This window comes from Pelodiscus sinensis, chromosome 19 (assembly GCF_049634645.1).
Source record: "Pelodiscus sinensis isolate JC-2024 chromosome 19, ASM4963464v1, whole genome shotgun sequence".
Taxonomy (NCBI): Eukaryota; Metazoa; Chordata; order Testudines; family Trionychidae; genus Pelodiscus; species Pelodiscus sinensis.
This window is the reverse complement of record NC_134729.1, coordinates 3,165,618-3,187,989: the sequence shown is the minus strand read 5'-3', so window position 1 is coordinate 3,187,989 and position 22,372 is coordinate 3,165,618. Positions and strand designations below refer to the sequence as shown.

General features: G+C 67.1%; 1 protein-coding gene across 1 annotated transcript in view; it reads left to right on the top strand.

Moving 5' to 3' along the window:
* Nucleotides 1-15,834, top strand: part of LRP1 (LDL receptor related protein 1) — a 170,964-nt gene extending 155,130 nt beyond the window's left edge. Inside the window, 21 exon segments of the mRNA XM_075901813.1 lie at nt 1,455-1,561; nt 1,673-1,805; nt 2,162-2,281; nt 2,872-2,994; nt 3,327-3,473; nt 4,374-4,508; nt 5,086-5,205; nt 5,487-5,758; nt 5,837-6,015; nt 7,094-7,200; nt 7,497-7,613; nt 7,915-8,091; nt 8,420-8,560; nt 9,677-9,850; nt 11,395-11,556; nt 12,128-12,302; nt 12,627-12,731; nt 13,203-13,267; nt 13,506-13,596; nt 14,132-14,279; nt 14,396-15,834. Of these exon segments, the coding sequence (XP_075757928.1) occupies nt 1,455-1,561; nt 1,673-1,805; nt 2,162-2,281; nt 2,872-2,994; nt 3,327-3,473; nt 4,374-4,508; nt 5,086-5,205; nt 5,487-5,758; nt 5,837-6,015; nt 7,094-7,200; nt 7,497-7,613; nt 7,915-8,091; nt 8,420-8,560; nt 9,677-9,850; nt 11,395-11,556; nt 12,128-12,302; nt 12,627-12,731; nt 13,203-13,267; nt 13,506-13,596; nt 14,132-14,279; nt 14,396-14,536 (2,939 nt within the window). The 3' untranslated portion in view covers nt 14,537-15,834.
* The last annotated feature ends 6,538 nt before the right edge of the window (nt 15,835-22,372 follow it).

Below are 22,372 nucleotides of genomic sequence, written 5' to 3'. Positions count from 1 at the left end.
GGGCTGCCCTGGGAACGTGTCTCCAGGCGTCTCGGCTCCCCGGCGCGGCGGCCAGGCGCGGTTTGTTGGGGGAGGGAAGCGGAGGGGGGTGATGCCCACCCTGAGCTGTGCCCACTTCGCAGGGGAGGCAGCTCTTACATCAGCCCCCAACCCGAGCGCGGCGGGAGAGGGTCTGTGTGGCAAGGTGGCACCGCTCGGCACGAAATCAGGGAAGGTCTGTCTGTAGCCGGCACGGGGGGCCCGGGGCCGAGCTGGGAGCCACCCAGTGCCCGTGCAGATGCCCCGCGTGGCTGGCGTGCGGCGGAGGAGCCCCGTGGCCTGTGGTTCAGTAGAAGCCGCGTGGCCCGCCGAACCAACCCCATTTCACGGTTCCCGTGCCAACGGGCGTCGAGACGAGGCCTCGCCCCCTGCACCAAGGGGCCCCCGGCGCGGCGCACACCTCGCTCCCGGCCCCGCCGCCCCCCTTCCAATCCGCAGGGCGCACATCTTTGGTTTCCTTTTTGTCGCGCTCACATCGTGTGGTTGAGTTTGTGCCATTTCACCTCATCTTCCGTTTTTCTCCATTTTCACACTGTCGTTTCGGGGTGCTCAGAGGTAGGTTCCTGCCGCAACCGTCTCCGTTCCATTTCCAGCATTCAGGAAACCAACAGCCGCTCCTGGAGCACGGGGGGTGGGGAGGAGGAGAGGCCAATCCAGGCAGCCCTTCCGGGCGCATCGGCCGCCTCTCCCAGACCCGAGGCGCAGGCAGAAAGGGCTGACGCTCAGCTCCTCCATGCATGGCTCATATGTAGCTCCAAGTTCTGCCCCCCAACCCCATCTGCTCCTGCCAATCGACCCAGCCTTGGGCCCCGTCTGCTCCGCCCCCTCTGCCAACCCTGGACGCCTCCCGAGGGGACGTGGCGCATGACCTGCCCCGGGTGGAGCAGGAGATGGGGCGAGAGAGTCCGGCAGGTCCCTGGGCTTGGGGGGAGGGGAGGGGCAGCTCCCCTTTCCGGGCAGGGTTGCTGCCACGTTCACACCTGCCAGCCCAGCCGAGTTCTGCTGGGGGAGCCAGCCGCCTGCAGTCAGGTGTCCGAGGTGCAGGTGAAAGGCGAGCCGGTCCCACTGCCACCAGGGGGCGCAGACGCGCCCAGCCAGCGCCCGTCGCCCTCCTGCTCCGTGTGGGTCCCTCCCACACCAGGGCCCCCTCTTTCCATGGGGGGGGACTGCAGCCAGATGGGGCAGCTCGACGAGCGACTGTCCCTCCTTCCCCCCCCTCCTGGTCCCAGTAGGGAGGCTGGGGGGGGCATTTGTAGTCGATGTGAGCCATGCACCTCTGGCCGTTTACCCAGCTCCGCGTGCTCCCCCTCCCCGGCGCCCTGAATGTGCTTCCGAGCCGGCTCCCACCCCCCCCCAGTGAGCCAGGAAGCTCGCGCCGCTCACTGGGCGCCCCCCCCTCTCCCCTCTGCCTGCAGCACCCCGGCCCTGCTCGGAGAGCGAGTTCTCCTGCGCCAACGGGCGCTGCATCGCCGGCCGCTGGAAGTGCGACGGGGACCACGACTGCGCTGACGGCTCCGACGAGGTACGCGCCGCTGGGGGGGGGCTGGGCGAGGGCTAAGCCGGCGGCCTGGGCAAGTGGGCTCGGGCCCCCCCTTGCCTGCCGGGCTCACCCGCCCTCTCGCTCCCCCTGCAGAAGGACTGCTCGCTGCGCTGCGACTTCGACCAGTTCCAGTGCAAGAACGGGCACTGCGTCCCCATGCGCTGGCGCTGTGACGCCGACGCCGACTGCATGGACGGCAGCGATGAGGAGAACTGCGGCACCGGCGGTAACCGCGGCGCTGCCAAGGGCCCCCGTTCACCCTGGAGCCTACTGAGGGGTGGCCCCGCACCCAGCCTGCCCGTGCAGTGGGGCTCTTAAATTGCAGGGTCATGGCTGCCAATACATAAAAGGCAGGGATGCTGAGCGGTTAGCTCCTGCAGCTGGGTTCCCCCTCGCTGTGCCCCCTGGGGGTGACGTCAGGGCCAGCTTTGCTGTGGCTGGCCGGGGGGCGGGCGCTGATCCTGGCCTGGGATCGGTTTCCAGAGCTCCCTTCCGGTGTGCAGATCAGGGGGCTTTGGGTGCCCGCCTGGAGCGCTGCCCCCTGCCCACAAGCGCCAGCCCTGACTCGCCCCCTCCCCGCAGTGCGCACCTGCCCGCTGGACGACTTCCAGTGCAACAACACGCTGTGCAAGCCGCTGGCCTGGAAGTGCGACGGCGAGGACGACTGCGGGGACAACTCGGACGAGAACCCCGAGGAGTGCTGTGAGTGGCCCCCCCCGCGGAGAACCCCCCCGCCCAGTGTCCCTCCCGGGCCCAGATGGGAATTTGAGCCCTGGTCTGATTGGCGGGGGGGGGGAGCCAGGAATGACCCCAGTTCGGGGGGGGGGGGGAGCAAATTGAGTCAGGGGCTGGAGCCTTTTGCCTTCCCCTGCCACACGAGGCGTGGATCACATGTTGCCCCCCCCCCCCCCCGGGCGTCCCCCTGCCATCGCCAGCCCTGGGGGCCCAGACTCCTCGGCTGACAGCAGGTTCCCTCCGGCGGGCTGCGCTGTTTGGCTCAGGCCTGGGCTGCAGCGGGGCAGGCTCCATGGGCTGAACCCCGGGGCCCGTGGCCGTTCCCAGAGCCCCAAGGGGCCAGCCGACGAGCCGGGGAAGGGGCAGAATTTCAACGGGGGGGGGCTGAGCTTGAGGGAGCCGAGGTTTCGGGGGCCCGCCCGAGAGGGGCACAGTCTGGAGGGGGCGGAGCCTAGTGCCTGGGAGGGGGCGGGGGAATGCTGAGGGAGGGGGAGGGGACGGGGGGGCTGAGGGAGGGCCTCTCCGTTCACGTCTCCGCTTGCCTGCCGCCGGCGCAGTGCGGTTCCAGTGCCCGCCCGGCCGGCCTTTCCGCTGCAAGAACGACCGCGTGTGCCTCTGGCTCGGGCGCCAGTGCGACGGCATCGACAACTGCGGGGACGGCACGGACGAGCGGGACTGCGGTGAGGACCCGGCGCCCCGGGCGGGGGAGGGGGGCGCTGCCGGGGTGGCCAGAGGCAGGTCCCCGCCCTAGCCAAGTCCTCCGTCGAGCCAAGCTCCCAGCCCTCTGCTCTAACCGCCAGCGACCCCCGGAGCCCTGCCCCCCAACCCCCTGTCTGTCCCACTAGACCCCACTCCCCCCACTGGGTAAGACCCCCGCGTCCTGGCTCGGGGGCCCCTGCTCGGATCCCCTTCCCTGGGCGTGGGTCTCCGTCTGTGGGGCGAGGGAGAGCTGGGGGGTGTCGCTGTGCCCCCCACTCTGGTCTCACCCCTCCGCCCTGCCGGCCTCCCCCAGAATCGCCCACCGCCAGGCCCCCGAGCTGCAGCCACGAGAAGAACGAATTCCTCTGCAAGAACAAGAAGTGCATCAACTCCCTGCTGCGTTGCAACTTCTTCGACGACTGCGGGGACGGGTCGGACGAGGAGCAGTGTTCCCAGGGCGGTGAGTGGGCGGGCGGGGGGCGCGACCTTCCCCGGGGGCGCTGGGCTGGGCTGCCCATGAGGCTGCGCTGCTGATGACCAGCCGCCTTGCCGAGTTCTGTTCGCACACGGCCTCCAGTGGGCTCTTGGCTACGGAGTAGCCAGCCCGACGAGCAACCCTCCTCGAAGTCACACAGAGCAGCACCCGCCTGCCCTGTCGCAGCCTGGGCCTCAGAAACTTGCTTATCGAGGAAGGAGGCCGAGCTCTGTATTAGCCTTGTTATCCCTGGCGGGGTTTCCCACCCGCGCTCACCCAAACATGCTGGTGCAGATACAACCGTACAGTTGGACCTTCTCTGGGAGGCAGTGTTCATTTCTTGCATCCACTGACGAACGCTGATAGCTCTTAACCCTTGGCTGGGGCGCTGGGGTGCCTTTGCACCTGCTTGTCTGAACCTTGGAATGGGTTACAATAACCGACCAGAATAGAACTGCGTAATTTCAGACGGTATTGGTGCTTGGAGTGTACCGGGACAATAATGTTCAGCAGATTATGAGTTTTCAAATGATCTCTACCAAGGCAAATTTTGTACCAAAATGATCGATCTTGTAAACGTGGCGGCCGTTGTAGCACTGACCATCACAGAGGGCCGGCCTGGAGAAGTGGGGAACAGGTTGGAGTCGGGGGGGGCACCGGCAGAGCTGCATTTGGGGAGCCCAGGACTGGGCTAGCAGGGGGTCAGGTTTGTCCTAGCAGTTTTGTCTCTCCAAAGTTTTCTCTGTCAGGGCTGGGACCGTGTTCTGGGGAGGCCTGAAATCTGCTCTCCTCTTGCGGTTCCACCGTTGCCCACGGTGGGTGTGCAGGCTCCCGGGCCTCAGAGCGGGTGGTCGCTCCCTGACGGGCTGCTCTGCCCCCTTGCAGACTCCAAGATGTACGGCTGCCACACCAACGTGACCATGTGCGGGGACGAGGCCAAGTGCGTGCAGTCCCAGACGGCCGTGTACTGCACCTGCCGCAGCGGCTTCCAGAAAGCACCTGACAAAAACACCTGTCAAGGTACCACAGCCAGGGACAGAGCCCGGCCCGGAGTCTGCTTGCTGGGGGTCAGCAGCCAAGGGGGGGGCCGGGGGGTAACAGGCTGCCGGGGACGTCCTCCGGAAGGAGACAAAGCCACGATTTCCTGGGCTGCCCAGGGACTCAGGAACAGGGGCCTGGTTCCCAGAGGGTGGGTGCCAGGAATTGGATCCCGCCCTCCCGAGTCCCAGTCAAGGACTCTGCCCCTTGGACCGTGCTGCCTCGGAGACATACGCTGTGCCAGCCCCCAGCGGGGAGCAGCTGACGGGCACCGCACAGAGCCCTCCGATGTGTTATACGGCCCCCTGCCCAGAGCCCTCTGCAGAGCCCAGATCCCCCCCTTGGGGCAGCTGCGCCGCTGAGCCGCTGGGGGCATGGCCCAGGTGCAGAGGCAGGATCCCTGGCACCGAGAAAGCCCCGGGTAGCACCAGGGAGACCAGCAGGGCACGACGGCTCAACTGCTCGGCCAGGGCTGGTCCTTTAGCAGGGGTGGGGTGAGGGGCTGTACGGCCGGGCCCGTCGCAGCTCCCCCGGCCTCTGACCTCCACTCCCCACCCAGACATCAACGAGTGCTTGACCTTCGGGACTTGCTCCCAGCTCTGCAACAACACCAAGGGTTCCCACGTCTGCAGCTGCGCCCGGAACTTCATGAAAACCCATCACACCTGCAAAGCAGAAGGTACCGAGGGGGCCGCGTGGGCGGGCGTGCGGCCGCGGGGGCCTCTCCCGGGGACCCCGGCTCCCCTCTCCCCAGCCGTGCGGACCCCTCCTGACCCGGCGCCCTCTGCCTCTGCCCCGCATGGCGTGTGCCCCATGGTGGGAGGCCACTGGGCTCCCCACGGGCCGAACCGGAGCCGTAGCTCGGTCCCACTGCCCACGCCAGGCCAGACCCTCCTGGCAGCGCCCCGACCACACTGTGCCCAGCTGGGGTGCCAGCCGACCGGTCTCCCCGCCCCGCAGGCTCGGAGCAGCAGATCCTGTACATCGCCGACGACAACAAGATCCGCAGCATGTACCCCTTCAACCCCAACTCGGCCTACGAGCCGGCCTTCCAGGGCGACGAGAGCGTCCGCATCGACGCCATGGACGTCCACGTCAAGGGCAACACCATCTACTGGACCAACTGGCACACGGGCCGCATCTCCTACCGCGAGCTGCCCGCCTCCTCCGCCGCCTCTACCGCCGCCAACCGCAACCGCCGGCAGCTGGACGGCGGCGTCACCCACCTCAATGTGAGCGGGCGGCCGGGCCGGGGGGCAGGGCCGGGGAGCCGGGCCCGGGCGCTGATCCCGCCTCCTGCTGCCTTCCAGATCTCGGGGCTGAAGATGCCACGGGGCATCGCCGTGGACTGGGTGGCCGGGAACATCTACTGGACGGACTCCGGGCGCGACGTCATCGAGGTGGCGCAGATGAAGGGCGAGAACCGCAAGACGCTGATCTCGGGCATGATCGACGAGCCACACGCCATCGTGGTCGACCCGCTGCGTGGGTACGAGCCCCCCCGCCCCAGAGCCCCGTCTCGGTCCTGCCCGTCACCTCCGTGTCAGCCCCCCGCACCCTGCCCATCACCCCGTATCTGCCCTCCATGCCCCCGTGTCCTGCCCGTCACCCCCGTATCTGCCCCCCATGGCCCCGTGCCCTGCCCATCACCCCCGTATGAGTCCCCCGTGCTCCCCATGTCCTGCCCGTCACCCCCGTATCCGGCCCCCTGCGCCCCCCCTGTCCTGCACCGTCACCCCCTGTCTCCGGCACCCGCGCCCCTCGTATCCTGCCACGTCACTCCTGTATCAGCCCCCCACGCCCTCCGTGTCCTGCCCATCACCCCCCCGTATCAGCCACCCGCGCCCCTCATGTTCTGCCCCATCACCGCCATATCCGGCACCTGCACCACATCCTGTCCTGCACTGTCACCCCCTGTCTCTGACACCCATGCCCCCCCCCCCCGTGTCCTGCCCCATCACCCCCATATCTGGCACCTGTGCCCTGCCATCATCCCCTGTATCTGGCACCCCCGCTCCCCCTACTCCCTCTGGTGCCCTGCCCATCACTCCCCATATCCGGCATCCCACCTGTGTCCTGCCCTGTAACCCCCCCCCCATGTCCTGCCCTGTCCCAGGGCAGGGGTCCCCCCGCATTTGTCACCCCCAGTCTTGTACCCAGCTCCCCTCTCCCACCCCTTTCCCTCCACTTGGCGCCCGCACATTGGTCTCCTATCCAGCCCCCCAGCATGTGCCCCCCATAGCCGTCCTGCCCCAGGCGGTGTCTGGCTGTTTGTGTGGGCAGGGTATCCCTGCAGAGTCTGAGTGCCCATGGCCCTGGCACCTGGGGCGATGGTTTAACGGCCATGGGGAGGTGCGAAGGCCCCCCCTCGGGGCTGGCACAGCTAACCCCTGTCGGACTCCCAGCTCTATGGGTCTGCAGCATTAACAGGCCATTGAGGTCGGCAGGTGTGTGGGCCCAGGCTCTGGGCACAGTGCACCCCCCCCCCAGCGGCCTGTGCCCCAGGGGCCGTGCCACTCCAGCCCTCCCCCCGGACCCACTCCCCACGGCCTTTCCTCGCTTCGCAGGACCATGTACTGGTCCGACTGGGGCAACCACCCCAAGATCGAGACGGCCGCGATGGACGGGACCCTGAGGGAGACGCTGGTGCAGGACAACATCCAGTGGCCGACGGGTGAGTGGGGCCGGGTGCGGGGCAGCCCAGCACGGGGGGCCGGGCAGATCGCCCTGCCGCCCAGGGAGGGCACCTGGCCAGGACTCCTGGCTTCTCTTCCTGCTCTGCCGCTGTCCTCAGGCAGGTCGCTCGTGACTCGGTTTCCCTCATGGGTAACCAACGCCCCCTGGAAGCGCTTGGGGATCTGGAGAGACAGTGCCAGGGGGGGGTCTGCTGGCGTGGGAGCCGCCTGGCCGGGGTGTGGGAGGCCTGAGCACAGCCTCAGCCTGGTGAGCTCAGCACGCATCTGCCCGCAGGCCTGGCCGTCGACTACCACAACGAGCGGCTGTACTGGGCCGACGCCAAGCTCTCCGTCATCGGCAGCATCCGCCTGAACGGCACCGACCCCGTCGTGGCGATTGACAACAAGAAGGGTGAGAGGCTGCTGCAGACCCCGGGCAGGGCAGGTCTAGGGCGGGCAGCCCCCAGCTCCCCGGCCTGCCGTACACACTGCCCCAGAGCGCAGCGCTGTTCTCTCCCTGCCCACAAGGGGGCACCAGGGAGCAGCTGTGGGAGCGCCCCCATCCCCAGGGCGCCCCCTTCCCTTAGCCAGTCGGCTGCGGCCTGCGTGTCCCTCCTGGTTCCAGCAGGAGGCCTGATACCGGGGTAGAGGGGCCTGTGGTCAGCATGTATCCTGTGGGGCTAGGCCTCTGACTCCTTGTCCCCCCTGCCCAGGGCTGAGCCATCCCTTCAACATCGACATCTTTGAGGATTACATCTACGGCGTCACCTACATCAACAACCGCATCTTCAAGATCCACAAGTTCGGGCACGGGCCCGTCACCAACCTGACGTCCGGGCTGAACCACGCCACCGACGTGGTGCTCTACCACCAGTACAAGCAGCCGGACGGTGAGCCCTGGGGCCGGCCCCACCCCCCCGGGCTGCTCTGCCTCTAGGGCAGCGGCTCTGGCCGCCCCTTTGGCCTAGCCCTAAAGCCACGGGGTCTGCCCGTCCTGTCCGAGATGGGGACACGACGTCATGCGGGCTCGCTGCTCTGATCCAGGGCCACAGATGGGCGGCTGAGCGAGGGCAGGAGGCCGGGCTGCCCCCACTCTGTCCCTCGGGGCAGCCTGGGGATAGGGAGGGGGTTGCCCCAACTCCAGGGGTGGCGGTCCCCAGCCATGTCTCCCCACCCCCCGTGCTGCTTTAAACCCAGCCCCCCTCCTTCCTCTGTTAGTGACCAACCCCTGCGACAGGAAGAAATGCGAGTGGCTCTGCCTGCTCAGCCCCAGCGGCCCCGTCTGCACCTGCCCCAACGGGAGGCGGCTGGACAACGGCACGTGCGTGGTGATCGTCTCGCCCACCGTCTCGCCCGCCGGTAGGTGGAGAAGCTACAGCAAGGCCACGCCCCCTTCGGCAGGCCACGCCCTCTCCGGCAGGCCACGCCCCCTCCAACAGGCAAGGCTACCCAAGCGGGTGCTGGAGGACGGACGGCTGTTGTCACCACGTTCCCATCCCCGCTGGCGCTGTGAGGGTTACGGCCCTGGGTGGGCATAGGGGGACCCGGTCACGACTCTCAGGGGGTGCTCACTTGGCCTGTCAGTCCCCAGGCAGGACCCCCCCCTCCAGTGCGGCAGCCCCTTGTCGGGGAGCCCCCCCCAGTCCAGCGGCAGTGAGACAGCCACCTCGGGGGGTCACCCCAGTGCGGCGACCCTCTCTTGGGGGACCCCTCTCACCTGGGGGGCTGCTCTCCACCTCTGGACGGCGCCTCTCAGGGCCTCCAGCCGCCTGCCTGCGCCGTGAGCCCCTGGGGGTCCCCTTCCAGAGGGAACAGGGCAGCTCTGCTCCCCAGCCCAGAGCCTCTCCCGGCCACCAGGCAGAGCAGGGTCTGTGGAGCTTTGAACAGCAACGGATCCCTCCTGCCTGTCGGCCTGGTCCCCCCAGCCCACACGTCAGTCTCCCCTGCGGCCCGTGGGCCTGCTCTGCTCCCTGTCCAGCTCAGAAGCCCCCCCCATCTTCCAGCAGAGCCTCCACTACCCCCCCCCCCCGCAACAGCCCCACCCCGGCCATTGTCTCTCTGCAGATAACAGGGTCACCTGGGCCCCTCTTCTCCCCTCCCCCCTCCTCTGTCCACTGTTCTCTCCTGGCTGGGGCCAGCTGGACAGGGCACCGAGGTCTCCCCCCTGCAGCCCAGTGTCTGGCCAGACCCAGCCCTGCTCCTGAGCCGGTCGGCCGGGCCCCAGGGCACCAGTCCCTGAGCCCAGGTCTGGGCTGTTCTCTGCACCAACAAACTCCCCCCCCCTTGCCCCTTAAACCAGTAACATCCCGGGCGCTGAGTGCCCCCCTGCAGCCCCCCCAAAACTCCCCCCTTCCTGACAGACCCCGCAGAGCCGTGAGGGTTAAGGCCCAGGCAGGGTACCGGGGGGCCCGCAGAGCCGTGTGCCGCCCGCTGGCGCCGTGCCTGCCCCGCTCACAGGTCTCCTGCCCTCCCCAGTGCCCACCGGCGACACCTGTGACCTCGTCTGCCTCAACGGGGGCAGCTGCTTCCTGAACGCCCGCAAGCAGGCCAAGTGCCGCTGCCAGCCGCGCTACAACGGCGACAAGTGCCAGCTGGACCAGTGCTGGGATTACTGCCAGAACGGGGGCACCTGCGCCGCCTCCCCCTCCGGTGAGGGCACTGCCCGCGGGGGGCCAGGACGGGGGCACCGGGGTAGCAGGAGCCGTGGGGGAATGCCAGGGGGCAATGGGGGAGGGTGCCAGGCTCTGACCCCCGTGGCTCAGATCAGGGCTAAGCCGCTCCATGGGAGTGGGGTGTGGGTGCATGGGGGGTTCAGGGCTGGGCCGCTCCATGGGAGTGGGGTGTGGGTGCATGGGGGGTTCAGAGCTGGGCCGGTCCATGTGAGTGGGGTGTGGGTGCATGGGGGGTTCAGAGCTGGGCCGGTCCATGTGAGTGGGGTGTGGGTGCATGGGGGGTTCAGAGCTGGGCCGGTCCATGTGAGTGGGGTGTGGGTGCATGGGGGGTTCAGGGCTGGGCCGCTCCATGGGAGTGGGGTGTGGGTGCATGGGGGGTTCAGAGCTGGGCCGGTCCATGTGAGTGGGGTGTGGGTGCATGGGGGGTTCAGGGCTGGGCCGGTCCATGTGAGTGGGGTGTGGGTGCATGGGGGGTTCAGAGCTGGGCCGGTCCATGTGAGTGGGGTGTGGGTGCATGGGGGGTTCAGGGCTGGGCCGGTCCATGTGAGTGGGGTGTGGGTGCATGGGGGGTTCAGAGCTGGGCCGGTCCATGGGAGTGGGGTGTGGGTGCATGGGGGGTTCAGAGCTGGGCCGCTCCATGTGAGTGGGGTGTGGGTGCATGGGGGGTTCAGAGCTGGGCCGCTCCATGTGAGTGGGGTGTGGGTGCATGGGGGGTTCAGAGCTGGGCCGCTCCATGTGAGTGGGGTGTGGGTGCATGGGGGGTTCAGAGCTGGGCCGCTCCATGTGAGTGGGGTGTGGGTGCATGGGGGGTTCAGAGCTGGGCCGCTCCATGTGAGTGGGGTGTGGGTGCATGGGGGGTTCAGAGCTGGGCTGGTCCATGTGATGGGGGGATCGGGGCTGGGCCGGTCCATGTGGCTGGGGACTGCGGGTGCAGGAGGGTTCGGGGCCTGTGCATGTGACTGGGGGTTGTGGATTTGGGGCTGGGCAGGTCCATGTGACTAGGAGCTGCAGGAGATGGGGGATCAGAGCTGGGCCGGTCCATATGACTGGGGGCTGTAGGTGCAAGGGGGGGGGGGATTCGGGGCTGGGCCAGTCCATGTGATGGGGGGATCGGGGCTGGGCTGGTCCATGTGACTGGGGGCTGCAGGTGAAGGGGGGGTTCAGGGCTGGGCCAGTCCATGTGACTGGGCTGCAGGTGAAGGGGGGGTTCAGGGCTGGGCCAGTCCATGTGATGGGGGGATCGGGGCTGGGCTGGTCCATGTGACTAGGGGCTGCGGGGGGTGGGGGATCAGGGCTGGGCCGGTCCATGTGACTAGGGGCTGCGAGGGGTGGGGGATCAGGGCTGGGCCGGTCCATGTGACTAGGGGCTGCGAGGGGTGGGGGATCAGGGCTGGGCTGGTCCATGTGACTAGGGGCTGCGGGGGGTGGGGGATCACGGCTGGGCCGGTCCATGTGACTAGGGGCTGCGGGGGGTGGGGGATCAGGGCTGGGCTGGTCCATGTGACGCCTGCACCCTGCCAGGGATGCCAACGTGCCGCTGCCCCACCGGCTTCACGGGCCCGCAGTGCCAGCAGAGGGTGTGCGCCCAGTACTGCCTGAACAATGGCAGCTGCACCGTCAACCTGGGCAACCAGCCCAACTGCCGCTGCCCGGCCGGCTTCCTCGGCGACCGCTGCCAGTACCGTGAGTGGGGCTGGGCCAGGGCTGCTCTCCCCAGAGCTGGGGGGCAGTGGGGTCCAGTGGGCAGAGCACGGGGCGGTTGGATCCAGAACGCCTGGGTTCTCTCCCAGGGTTGGGGGGCAGTGGGGCCCAGTGGGTAGAGCAGGGGAGGTTTGGAGCCTGGACTCCTGGGTTCTCTCCCAGAGCTGGGGGGCAGTGGGGCCCAGTGGTCAGAGCAGGGTGAGCTTCGGAGGCAGGACTCCTGGGTTCTTTCCCCAGAGCTGGAGGGCAGTGGGGCCCAGTGGTCAGAGCAGGGTGAGCTTCGGAGGCAGGACTCCTGGGATCTTTCCCCAGAGCTGGAGGGCAGTGGGGCCCAGTGGTCAGAGCAGGGTGAGCTTCGGAGGCAGGACTCCTGGGTTCTTTCCCCAGAGCTGGAGGGCAGTGGGGCCCAGTGGTCAGAGCAGGGTGAGGTTCGGAGGCAGGACTCCTGGGATCTTTCCCCACAGCTGGAGGGCAGTGGGGCCCAGTGGTCAGAGCGGGGATGCTGGCACGGGCCCTGCTGCTCCCTCCACTCCGCCCTCCCCTCTCCCCGCAGGCCAGTGCTTCGACTACTGCGAGAACGGGGGCGTGTGCCAGGCGGCGGCCGGCGGTGCCAAGCAGTGCCGCTGCCTACCGCAGTACGAGGGCCCCCGCTGCCAGGTCAGAAAGTGCGCCCGCTGCCAGGAGGGCCAGTGCCACCTCAACAAGCAGAGCGGCGAGGTCACCTGCACGTAGGTGTCTGTGGGCCCCGGGCGCTGCCGCCTGCGGGGGAGGTGTCAGCCGTGCCGGGGGCAGCTGCCCGACACTGAGCCTGCTCCAGGAGGCCTTGGGATGGGGCAGCACTAGGACACCACGGTCCTCCTGGGGGTGCTGGCTCTGGGCCCTGGTACCCGGCGTGCTGGCTGCAGCTGTGCTGGGGGCAGGAGGAAGGATCGGGGGCATGTGATGACCCTCCCCCATCTCTGCCTTGTACTGGGGGACGTGGCAGTGTGAGGGGGGAAAGAGGGAGGAGTGGGGAGGCATGCCCTGACCCCTCCCCCATCTCTGCCCTGCAGCTGCCTAGATGGCAAGGTGGCCCCGAGCTGCCTGACCTGCGCTGGCTACTGCATGCACGGCGGTACCTGCACCCTTAACAGCAAGACACAGATGCCAGAGTGCCAGTAAGCAGCACGCGGCCCCGGGATGGGTAGGGGGGAGACACGTGCCCACGGCAAAGGCAGCTGCACAGAAGGCCCCGCAGAGCCCCCCGCAGCCTCGCGCCCCTCTGAGCCCTGCACCCCCCTCAGCCCCATGCCCTCCTCAGCCTTGCAGCCACCCCCCTCAGCCCTGCACCCCTCTGAGCCCCACATCCCTCTGACACTTGCAGCCCCATGCCCCTTCAGCCCTGTGCCCCCGTGTCCCCCTCAGCTCTGCTCCCTTCAGCCCTGCACCCCCTCATCCCCACGCCCGTCAGCCCCATGCCCCCTGCTGCCCCCTGCTGCCCCCTCAGCCCCACACTCCTCTGAGCCCTGCACCCCCCTCAGTCCCGTGCTCCCCTCAGTCCTGTGCCCCCCTCAGCCTCGTGCCCCCCTCGGCCCTGCACCCCTCTGAGCCCCGCGGCCCCTCGCCCACTCGCTGCCTCCCGCCCCCAGGTGCACGACGGACCTGACGGGGCTGCGGTGCGAGGACTTTGTTGTCAGCGAGCAGCAGAGCAGCCGTATGTATATGGGGGGGGGGGGTCCGTATGTATATGGGGGGTCCCTGCCCCTGGGACTCCCCAGAAGGGAGTGGGGAGGGCGGGAGGCAGAGAGCGGGTTAGGGGAGAGCAGCCTTGTCCCACTGCCCCCCACCCAGAAACCCCCAAGTTCTTTTTGGCGGGGGAGGGGCTGAGCCCTCTGGCACCTCAGCTAGTCCCGGGGGCCCCTGACGTGCTGCCTGTCCCTGCCCCCCCCCAGGAACTGCCTCCATCCTCATCCCCATCCTGCTGCTCCTGCTTCTCCTGCTGCTGGGCCTGGCCGTCCTGTGGTACAAGCGCCGGGTTAAAGGGTGAGTCGCAGGGCAGACCTGGCACTGGGGGGGGGGGGGCGCGATGGGCCTGACACTGGGCGGGGGAGGGGTTACCGGGGGGGGCGGGTATGGGCCTGACACTGGGCGGGGGAGGGGTTATCGGGGGGGCGGGTATGGGCCTGACACTGGGCGGGGGAGGAGTTACTGGGGGGGGTGGGTATGGGCCTGACACTGGGCGGGGGAGGGGTTACCGGGGGGGGTAGGTATGGGCCTGACACTGGGCGGGGGAAGGGTTCCCGGGGGGGGGGTAGGTATGGGCCTGACACTGGGCGGGGGAGGGGTTCCCGGGGGGGGCGGGTATGGGTCTGACACTGGGCGGGGGAGGGGTTACCGGGCCAGGGGGCGGTTGTGGGGGACGGGCCTGGCACTGGGCAGGGGCAGAGATCTATTCTTAGGGTCACTTGGCTGTGGGGCTCTGTCCCTGCAGTATGGGCCTCCCGAAGCCCTTTGCCCCACATAATGCATCCTGCCCCTCCTCCCCCCGCTCACGCCTGCCTGCCCCTGTGCTCCGCAGGGCCAAGGGCTTCCAGCACCAGCGGATGACGTCGAACGGCGCCATGAATGTGGAGATCGGGAACCCCACCTACAAGATGTACGAGGCGGAGCCGGAGGACGACGTGGGGGAGCTGCTAGACGCCGACTTCGCCCTGGACCCGGACAAGGTGAGGGCGGGGCACGGAGCCTGCGGCAGGGGGCGAGGCTGGGGAGTGGGGCAGAGGCTGCGGGGACCCTCTGTCGCCTCCGTTTCCCTTCCTCACCCCTGGCTCTCTCTCCCCAGCCCACCAATTTCACCAACCCCGTCTACGCCACCCTCTACATGGGAGCCCACAACAGCCGGAACTCGCTGGCCAGCACGGACGAGAAGCGGGAGCTGCTGGCGCGGGGCGCGGACGACGACCTGGCTGACCCTCTGGCATAGGGGCAGGCACAGGGGGTTGGGCGACCCCCTGGCACGGGGGGCAGGGCCGGGGGGAGAGGGCTGCAGCGCCGTCGCTTTGGGAAAGAAGCCAATAGAGACAAGCCGGGGGCCGGGGCGACCGACACTGTATAAATGTACAAATGAAGGATTATTACTTTTATATGTGAGCAGTATTACTGGCCGCTTCCTCCTCCGGCGCCCCCGCGGGACGAGCCGGCATCGCCGAGCGGGCACAGCGAGGGCTGCAGCAGGGGGCGCCGGAGCAGAGAGCGAGGGGCCAAAGGGGAGGAGCCAAGCCCAGCTGGGCTCCATGGGGCTGGGAGCCGGGTCCCAGGCTGGGGGGAGCATGTGTGGCAGTGTTCACCTGCAGTCGTCCTCCCGCCCCGCTCCCATCCCACCAATCAGCTTCCCTCCCGCCCCTTCTCCCATCTGCCAATCAGCTTCCCTCCCGCCCCTTCTCCCATCTGCCAATCAGCTTCCCTCCCGCCCCTTCTCCCATCTGCCAATCAGCTTCCCTCTTACCAATCAGCTTCCCTCCCGCCCCTTCTCCCATGCCGCTCCTTCTGCCAATCTACCAATCAGGTTCCCTCCCGCCAATCATCTTCCCTCCCCCCTTCTTCCATCCTGCCAATCAGCTTCTCTCCCGCCCCTTTTCCCATCTGCCAATCAGCTTCCTTCCCACCCTGGCTCCCATCCTGCCAATCAGCTTCCCTCCTGCCCCTTCTCCCATCCCACCAATCAGCTTCCCTCCCGCCCCTTCTCCCATCCTGCCAATCAGCTTCCCTCCCCACTTCTCCCATCCCGCCAATCAGCTTCCCTCCCCACTTCTCCCATCCCGCCAATCAGCTTCCCTCTAGCCCCTTCTCCCATCCCGCCAATCAGCTTCCCCAGAGCATTCTCCAGGTCCCCCCCCCACACACACACTGAGTCCCAGGGGTGACTCCAGAGTGGGGGGGCTGCGTCCCTGGCCGGCAGCTGGAGCTGGGGCGTCCCGGGTCTCCCTGCCAGGGCCCGGCCCCTTGGTGCCTATTGCCATGCTTCGTGCATGCCCCTGCGGCCGAGGGGGCCGGGCCCCGCGCTAGCCTAGGGCCGCCCGCCTTCCCCACGGGCAGCTTCGCCTCCGCTCCGGGCTGCCACCGGCCTTTTTTTAAACCGTCAGTGACCTAGCTTTTCTAGTGGGGACGGGCGAGCCGCCTGTGGGCGGGCCCTCCGGCCCGGGGGCGCCTTTTCATAACTTTTGCTGGATTACTTTACAACTAAACACAGAGATTGTTATAAATAAAATTTTTAAAAACTGAGGGGCCCGGCTCTTGCTGCTTCGGGGGGTGGGCAGCTGGGAGCCGCCGGCGTGGCCGGATTGCGGCCCAGCGGGCCCGGCTGGGACTGGGCCACGGGGTGCCGGGGGCTGTAGACACAGGGAGCGCCTCCGTGCCCTCAGGCTGGAGCCCGGCCGTGCCAGACTAGGGTGAGGGACACCCTCTGCCCCTCAATTCAGTCTAGGTGCAGCTGGGCTCTGAGACACCAGCCTGCCCTCGTGATACTACTGCAAGGAGGCCGCTGTATCCCCCCCCATCCAGCTCCTCTCAGAGGGCATCAGCACTGCACCCCCATCCCAGGGCCAAGCTCCTGAGCCAGAAGAAATTAGTGCCAAGGAGAGAGGGGCTGGGTTATGTGTCAACCCTCTTGGCCCATTCTGAATAGTCACCTTAACTCTGCCCTCTGTGCCAGCCGCCTGCTCTCTGAATGGGCACGCCCACCATCCCCACCAGTGCACCAGGTCTGCCGTGCGCATGTCTGTCCCTCTCCCAGGCTGGTGCCTTCCCACCCACTGGCTCTTCCCACCCCTGCTCCTGGCTAGTAGTCGGCGCGTGCCCCTCGTGCCTCGCACGGGGCCCTGGTGAAACAGGGCAGAGCGTGGCACAGCCTGAGTCTTTGATCTGAAGCCGCGTTCTCCCCACGCTGGTGGGTACGTTCCTGCCACACTGGGAAGGGCTGCCCGGCCAGCGTGGCATTTCCAAACGAAGGGGCTGTTTCCCTAGCTCCCCTCCACCAGGCATTAGTGTCACTGTTATTAGTACCACGTGGGGATCCCCACTGTTGCAGGGGACGGGGGGAGTCTAGCTGCTTTTTGCAGCAATTCCTGAGCTTGTGGAAGATGAGAGAAGAAGGGGGACTCCTGCAGCCCCGGAGGGTCACGCTGACTCCTTGGGGGAGCCCCTCAGCTTCCCTGTCTCCTGGGGGTGAACCTGAGAGCTGCCAGCCCCCCATGCCTCCCCAGCAGCCCCCCACAGCCAGTCTCTGGTGATTGGGTGCCTGGGGAAGTCTCCGGAGCGACCCAGCCAGCGCTGTGACAGCAATGGGGACCACGCAGGGCATCCTGGGTTAGCAGAGATGTTACCGCCTGGTCCTTCCGGAGCAGTGGAGAACCCGGAGCTAGTCTGCATCCAGCAGCCCTCCTCTAACTGCTCAGACCTGCTGCCTTCCTGCCCGGGGTGGCCTCTGTCTGAGCCCAGCCAGGCGACCATCACACAGACCTCATTCCCCCTCCCCCCGTTATCTATGCAGCGCACAGGGGAAACTGAGGCACGGGCCGCTATCATACAAAAGAGCTCAAAAAAATTCCCACTTAAAAAAGACCCCAGAGCTCCAGCTCCCACCTTGGAGTCGCAGGATGTTGCGGTGCAGCCCGCAGGGGCAGGAGGCTGTCCTGGTGCAGGGGGGCGGAACGTGTTGGAACTACTCTGTAAAAAGCCAAGCAGGAGTCTGGGGGAGCCTCCGCCTTCCTGGGTCTGACCTGAGAGCCGTCAGCTCTGGGTGCTCCCTGCAGCCAGTGCCCCCGAGCGGGGCTCCTGGGGGGGCCGGCAGGCCCTGCACCCTAAGTCCAAAACGATGGGGACTGATTTAGCTATAACTACTCGAGAGAGAGAGAGAGAGATCTTTTGTGGAGAGTTCTCTGGGAGGAGACTAAGGGGATAGGCTAGAGGTCTATAAAATCATGACTGGTGTGGAAAAAGTGACTACGGAAACGTTATTTGTTGCTGTAACACAAGAACTAGGGGGTCACCGAATGAAATGAATAGGGAGAAGATTTAAAGCAAACCAAAAGACTTCTTTTTCACACAGTGCACAGTCGACCTGTGGAACTCCTTGCCGGAGGATGTTGTGCAGACCAGGATTTTCACAGGGTTCAAGGAAGAACTAGATCATGGGATCCCAAACAGGGAGGGCATGAAGAAATTCCGGGGGGGTGCAAGGCCCCCCCCCCATCAAGTTTTGCTGCCCTGCTCAGTTCCTTTTTTTCTTTTTTTTGTTCAACAAGTTTTGCTGCTACTTTGGGGGGGGGGGGGCGTGAGGCCTAAAAGTTTGGGAACCACTGAACTTATGTTATGTTCTTATGTAACTAGGTACATTCATGGAGGTTAGATCCGTCAATGGCTGTGAGCCAGGCTGGGCAGGCATGGTGTCCCTAGCCTCTATCGGGAGTGGGGTTGCTTGAAGATTCCCTGTTCGGTTCACTCCCTCTGGGGCATCTGGCTCTAGCCACTGTGGGCAGACAGGACCCTCGGCTGGATGGACCTTGTGTCTGACCCCGTCTGGCTGTTCTTGTGTTAAGTCCGCACCAGCCGGGCCTCAGCCAGCCTGCACACAGAAGGGCTACTGGCCAACGGACTCAGCGAGCCCGGAAACCAGAAGTCTTCAATCAAGTCCCCCAGCAAGACACTGTCTCACTTCCAGCCGCCTGCCCCCCGGTGCCCCATTGCTTCTCCAGCCTTTAGCTCGCTTCCCTGGCCAAGACTCATCTGGTTTTCTGAAGGGCCGTCCTGGGCAGCCCTTGCAAAACACACTGCGGCTCCCTCCGCCGAGGCATTGGTGCCACCCCCAGGGAAACTGAGGCACGCACCGTATTCCTGCAAAGTCGTGAGGCTCACATCCGAACTACGAAGAGAAAATCGCACCCACCAAGGCGGCTAGCCCAGGCAAGCACAACCCCCCGGCCAGGCCGGCTCTGCAGTGACGGGGGGCTGGGCTCGCCAGGTCCTTGCAGCCCCACACGGTTCCCCCGCCCCGTACTCTCCCCGCATTGTGGGGGGTGCTGAAGTGCACCGGCTCATCCCCTCTCCCTTTGTGCTGGGCCCTGCGGACCCCGGCTCCCTCCCCGGAGACACCCCTGTGCCCCGCCCTGCCCATGACCTTGCTGGGGGTCTGGAGGGGGAGCCTGGCTGCGCAGGAGGGGGAGCCCCTCCATCGGCCACCAGATGGCGCCAGCGCTCTCAGAAATGCCACACAGCTGGGCCTGGGAAGGGGGGGCGTTGCTGGGTTTAGCCCCCCCCAGAAGTGCACGCAAACACACCCAACCCCGCTGGGGGGGGCTGCTGGCACCAGGCAGCTCCCCCACCCCCCAGCAGCAGGGCCGGGGGGGCAGAGCAGGGGCCGTTTGGGCAGGGCAGCCAGCAAGCCAGGCACAGAACCCAGGCGCCCTGGTGGCCCCACTCTACCCACTAGACCTCACTCCCCTCCCGGAGCTGGGAGAGACCCCGGGAATCCTGGCTCCCAACCCCCGCCACCTCGCTCCTTGCCAGACGCCCCTCAGCTCTGAGCCGTCTACAGAGACGCCGGTGTCCCCGCGCCGGGCCCACCCCCCACCCCAGCCCGTCAATACCCAGCGCCCACTTTGCTGTTGTCTTTGAAAAGAAACAAATAGGCACATGAAAGGCTCCGTAACGGCCGGCGCGACGCGCCCGCCTCAGATCTATTTCCAGCCCCGCGCTTTGTTCACTTATCGGACCGAGATCTCCTCCGCTGAGGGGTTTTTTCTTTTCTTCCCTTTCCAGATTTTTTTTTTTTTACGCGTCACTCGTTTCTCGGACCCTTCTTCGCCGGCGCCGCCAGTAGCCCAGCCCCTCGGGCGCGTGGCTCACCCAGGCTGAGCCGCGGAGCAGGACGGCCGGCCCCGTGCCCCTTGGCAACGCCCTGCAAGCAGGCCGCAGCGAGGCCTAGTCGGTACGGCATCCGCAAGGGGCGCCAGGATGCCTGGGCTCAGTGCCTGGCTTTCTGAAGGGCGCGGCCGCTCGTGGGGAGAGCCAGGGGTCTGTTCCTGACCTTCGCAGCGCCGGGGTGTGCCTCAGTTTCCCCTCCCACTCCCTGCCCATTCAGGCTGCGCGCTCTTTGGGGCAGGGCTTGTTTCTCACGGGGGGTCCAGGCAGCAGCCGCTGCAGGGGGAGGGGGCGCGTGCTGCCAAAGTTACGCTGTTCTTACTTGGGCTGGGCCCGCTTTGGGAACGTCCCCATCTTCCGATCCCTCCCCACGGCTCCTCCCCCATGTGCCCAGCACCTTGGCATCTGAGCGCGTGCTGGGACCGGCCCTGGGGTGGGGGAGCTGGGACTAGGGGAGCGCCCGGGAGCACAGGGGGCACGGAGGGTAACTGATGGGAAAGGGACCCAGGTGTCCTGGTGATGACCAAGGCTCGGGGGGCGGGGGGGCAACCTGGATCCAGATGCCTGATGCTGCCCAGCTGGTGTCCCCTCCGCTCCTGCCCAGGGCTGGGGAGTAGGGGTCCTCACCCCCCAGATCTGATAACTGGGGAGTTTCCTCTTAGCCCCCCCCCCCCACTGTCCCTATTGCCTAGATGGGCCAAGCTGACCTAATTCCCCCCCAAGTCCCTATGCAATGTGCAACCCCCCCAGCCATGTGCAGCCCCCTCCCCATGCCCCCCGTTTCAAGCCATTTCCCCGGCCCATTCCCAGCCCCTTTATGTCACCCCCCCTTCTGATCCCCCAGGACAGCTGGGATCAGGACCCTCCCACCCCCCCGCTCCGGCAACCACGGCAGCAGGGGGGTGGGGTCTGCAGCAGCTGCAGGAGAGATGCAGTGATGGGGGGGCATCAGGCTCGGCTCTCAGTGGCACCCTTGAGGTGCCCCCCCCATCTGGTGCTGTGCCGGAGACCCAGCGGCCTTCACGCACCCCTGGCCCAGCCCCCGGCAGGTGGGTGGGGGAGGGATCAGCTGGTGTGAAGGGGCACAGGCGTGACCCCCTCATGGGAAGTCATGTGCTGCCAGCCAGGTGCATGATGGGAGTGGTCTCCTCCCTGCGCAGCGGCCAAGATGGGCCCCGGGTTAGGGGTGGGGGGTACCAAGGGGCCCTCCCCCCATGCCCTGCCTCCTTGGCGTTGCGAGCCATTGGCACTGCCCTGCCCCCCCCTCCACATTGCACACCTACCCCCCACCCCCTGTGCTGCACCTTCATGCTCCCACCCAGCCAGTCCCTGTGGGGTTCAGCCATAGGTGGCACCTGGAGGGGCTGGTTCTCCAGGGGTTTTGCTCCCCTGCCCCGCCAACCCCCCTGCGTGCCCCACCAGCCCCCCCCCCCCCCACCACACACACACACACATCTCCCAGGCAGGACCCTGGGGCAGGCGTTTCAGGGAGCAGCCGGCCCAGCCGTGGCCTTTGCTCCTGTCTGCAAACAGAACAGGACAGGGCGAGGGGGGCTGGAACCCAGGAGTCCTGCCCCCCCCCCCCCCAGCCAGCTCTCCTCACCCAGGCTTGCCTCCTGCAGTGGGGCTGGCTGTGCAGTGTTGGGGGTGCAGAGCTGAGTACAACGGTACCCCAAGATCCACCCACCGGCTGCCCTGGGACCTGCCCCACTCACGCAATGCCCCCCCCACACACACACCCTGCAGGACTAGACACTGGTACAGCCTGGGGAGGGAGTGGGACTGGCAGGGGGGGCTGGGAGCCGGGACTCCTGGGTTCTCTCCCCAGCTCTGGGAAGGGTGGGGAGGCTAATGGTTAAGGCCATGGAGGTTGGACTCAGGACTCCTGCCTTCTACTTCCCCCTAACTCAGTGTGTGACCAGCACGCCACCCCTTTGTGCCTCAGTTTCCCCTCTGGAAAAGCAGGAGAACTCTTCGGCGGGTGGGGGGGAGGTGTGCAATGTGAGGGGGGGCAGGGCAGTGCCTGCACACGGGGGTGGAGTCCTGAACCCAAGGCCGGGTGCTGCTGCGTGTCCACATGGCTGTGCAGGGCCTGACAGGGCTGGGGGGGGGGGAAGCACTGACGCTGGAGCAGGGAGGGGGCTGACACCAGCTGCCTTCAGCCCGTCACTCGCCAGCCTCCCCGGGTGCCCGGCTTGGGGGTGGCATGTCCCACGGCCCAGTGCCGGGGCTGCTTTGCTCTGGGGCAGAGTCTGGCCTGGCGGCCCCCCTCCCCTCCCAAACACAGCTAAGGGCCAGCACCCGCCTCACCACGTCACAGGGCAGCTGGTTCCTGGCTGGGTTGGGGTCACCCCGACACCCTCCTCCTCCTTCTGTGCCCCTCCTGTCCCCTCCTTTTCCTACCCTTCCCTCTCCTTGCCGGAGCCTCCTTCCCGTCCTCTGCGTGTCCCTTCCCCCGCTGGCGCCCTGCGCGCCCCCCAGCCCCTGGGCAGACGGACAAGCCCAGCCCCACGTGTATTCTCCCCTGGGCAATGGAGGCCGGAGCGGGGTTGCGCCGAGGGGGGCTGGGGCATGCACGCGCAGCGGGGGGGTGCCCCTTCCTCCCCACTTGCCCCTGGTGCGTAGAGCCAGGGTGACTGACCCCCCCCCCCTCTGCTTTCTGGCTCTTTTAACCCTTTTGTGCCCACATCCTGGGGGGGGGGCATTTGCCCCCACCCTGGTTTCCCAGGCTGGGTTGGTTCCTGTCTGACCCGAGTTACTGCTTCCCGCCGCGGCCCCCCCCCCCCCCCCACCGCCCAGTCCCTTGCCCCGGGGGAGGGGCGCTAAGGGGGTGGCCTTGGCTACTGCTCCTTTGTTATGTGCAGTGGGGCCTTAGACTCAGCTACCCAGCACTGGGGGGGGG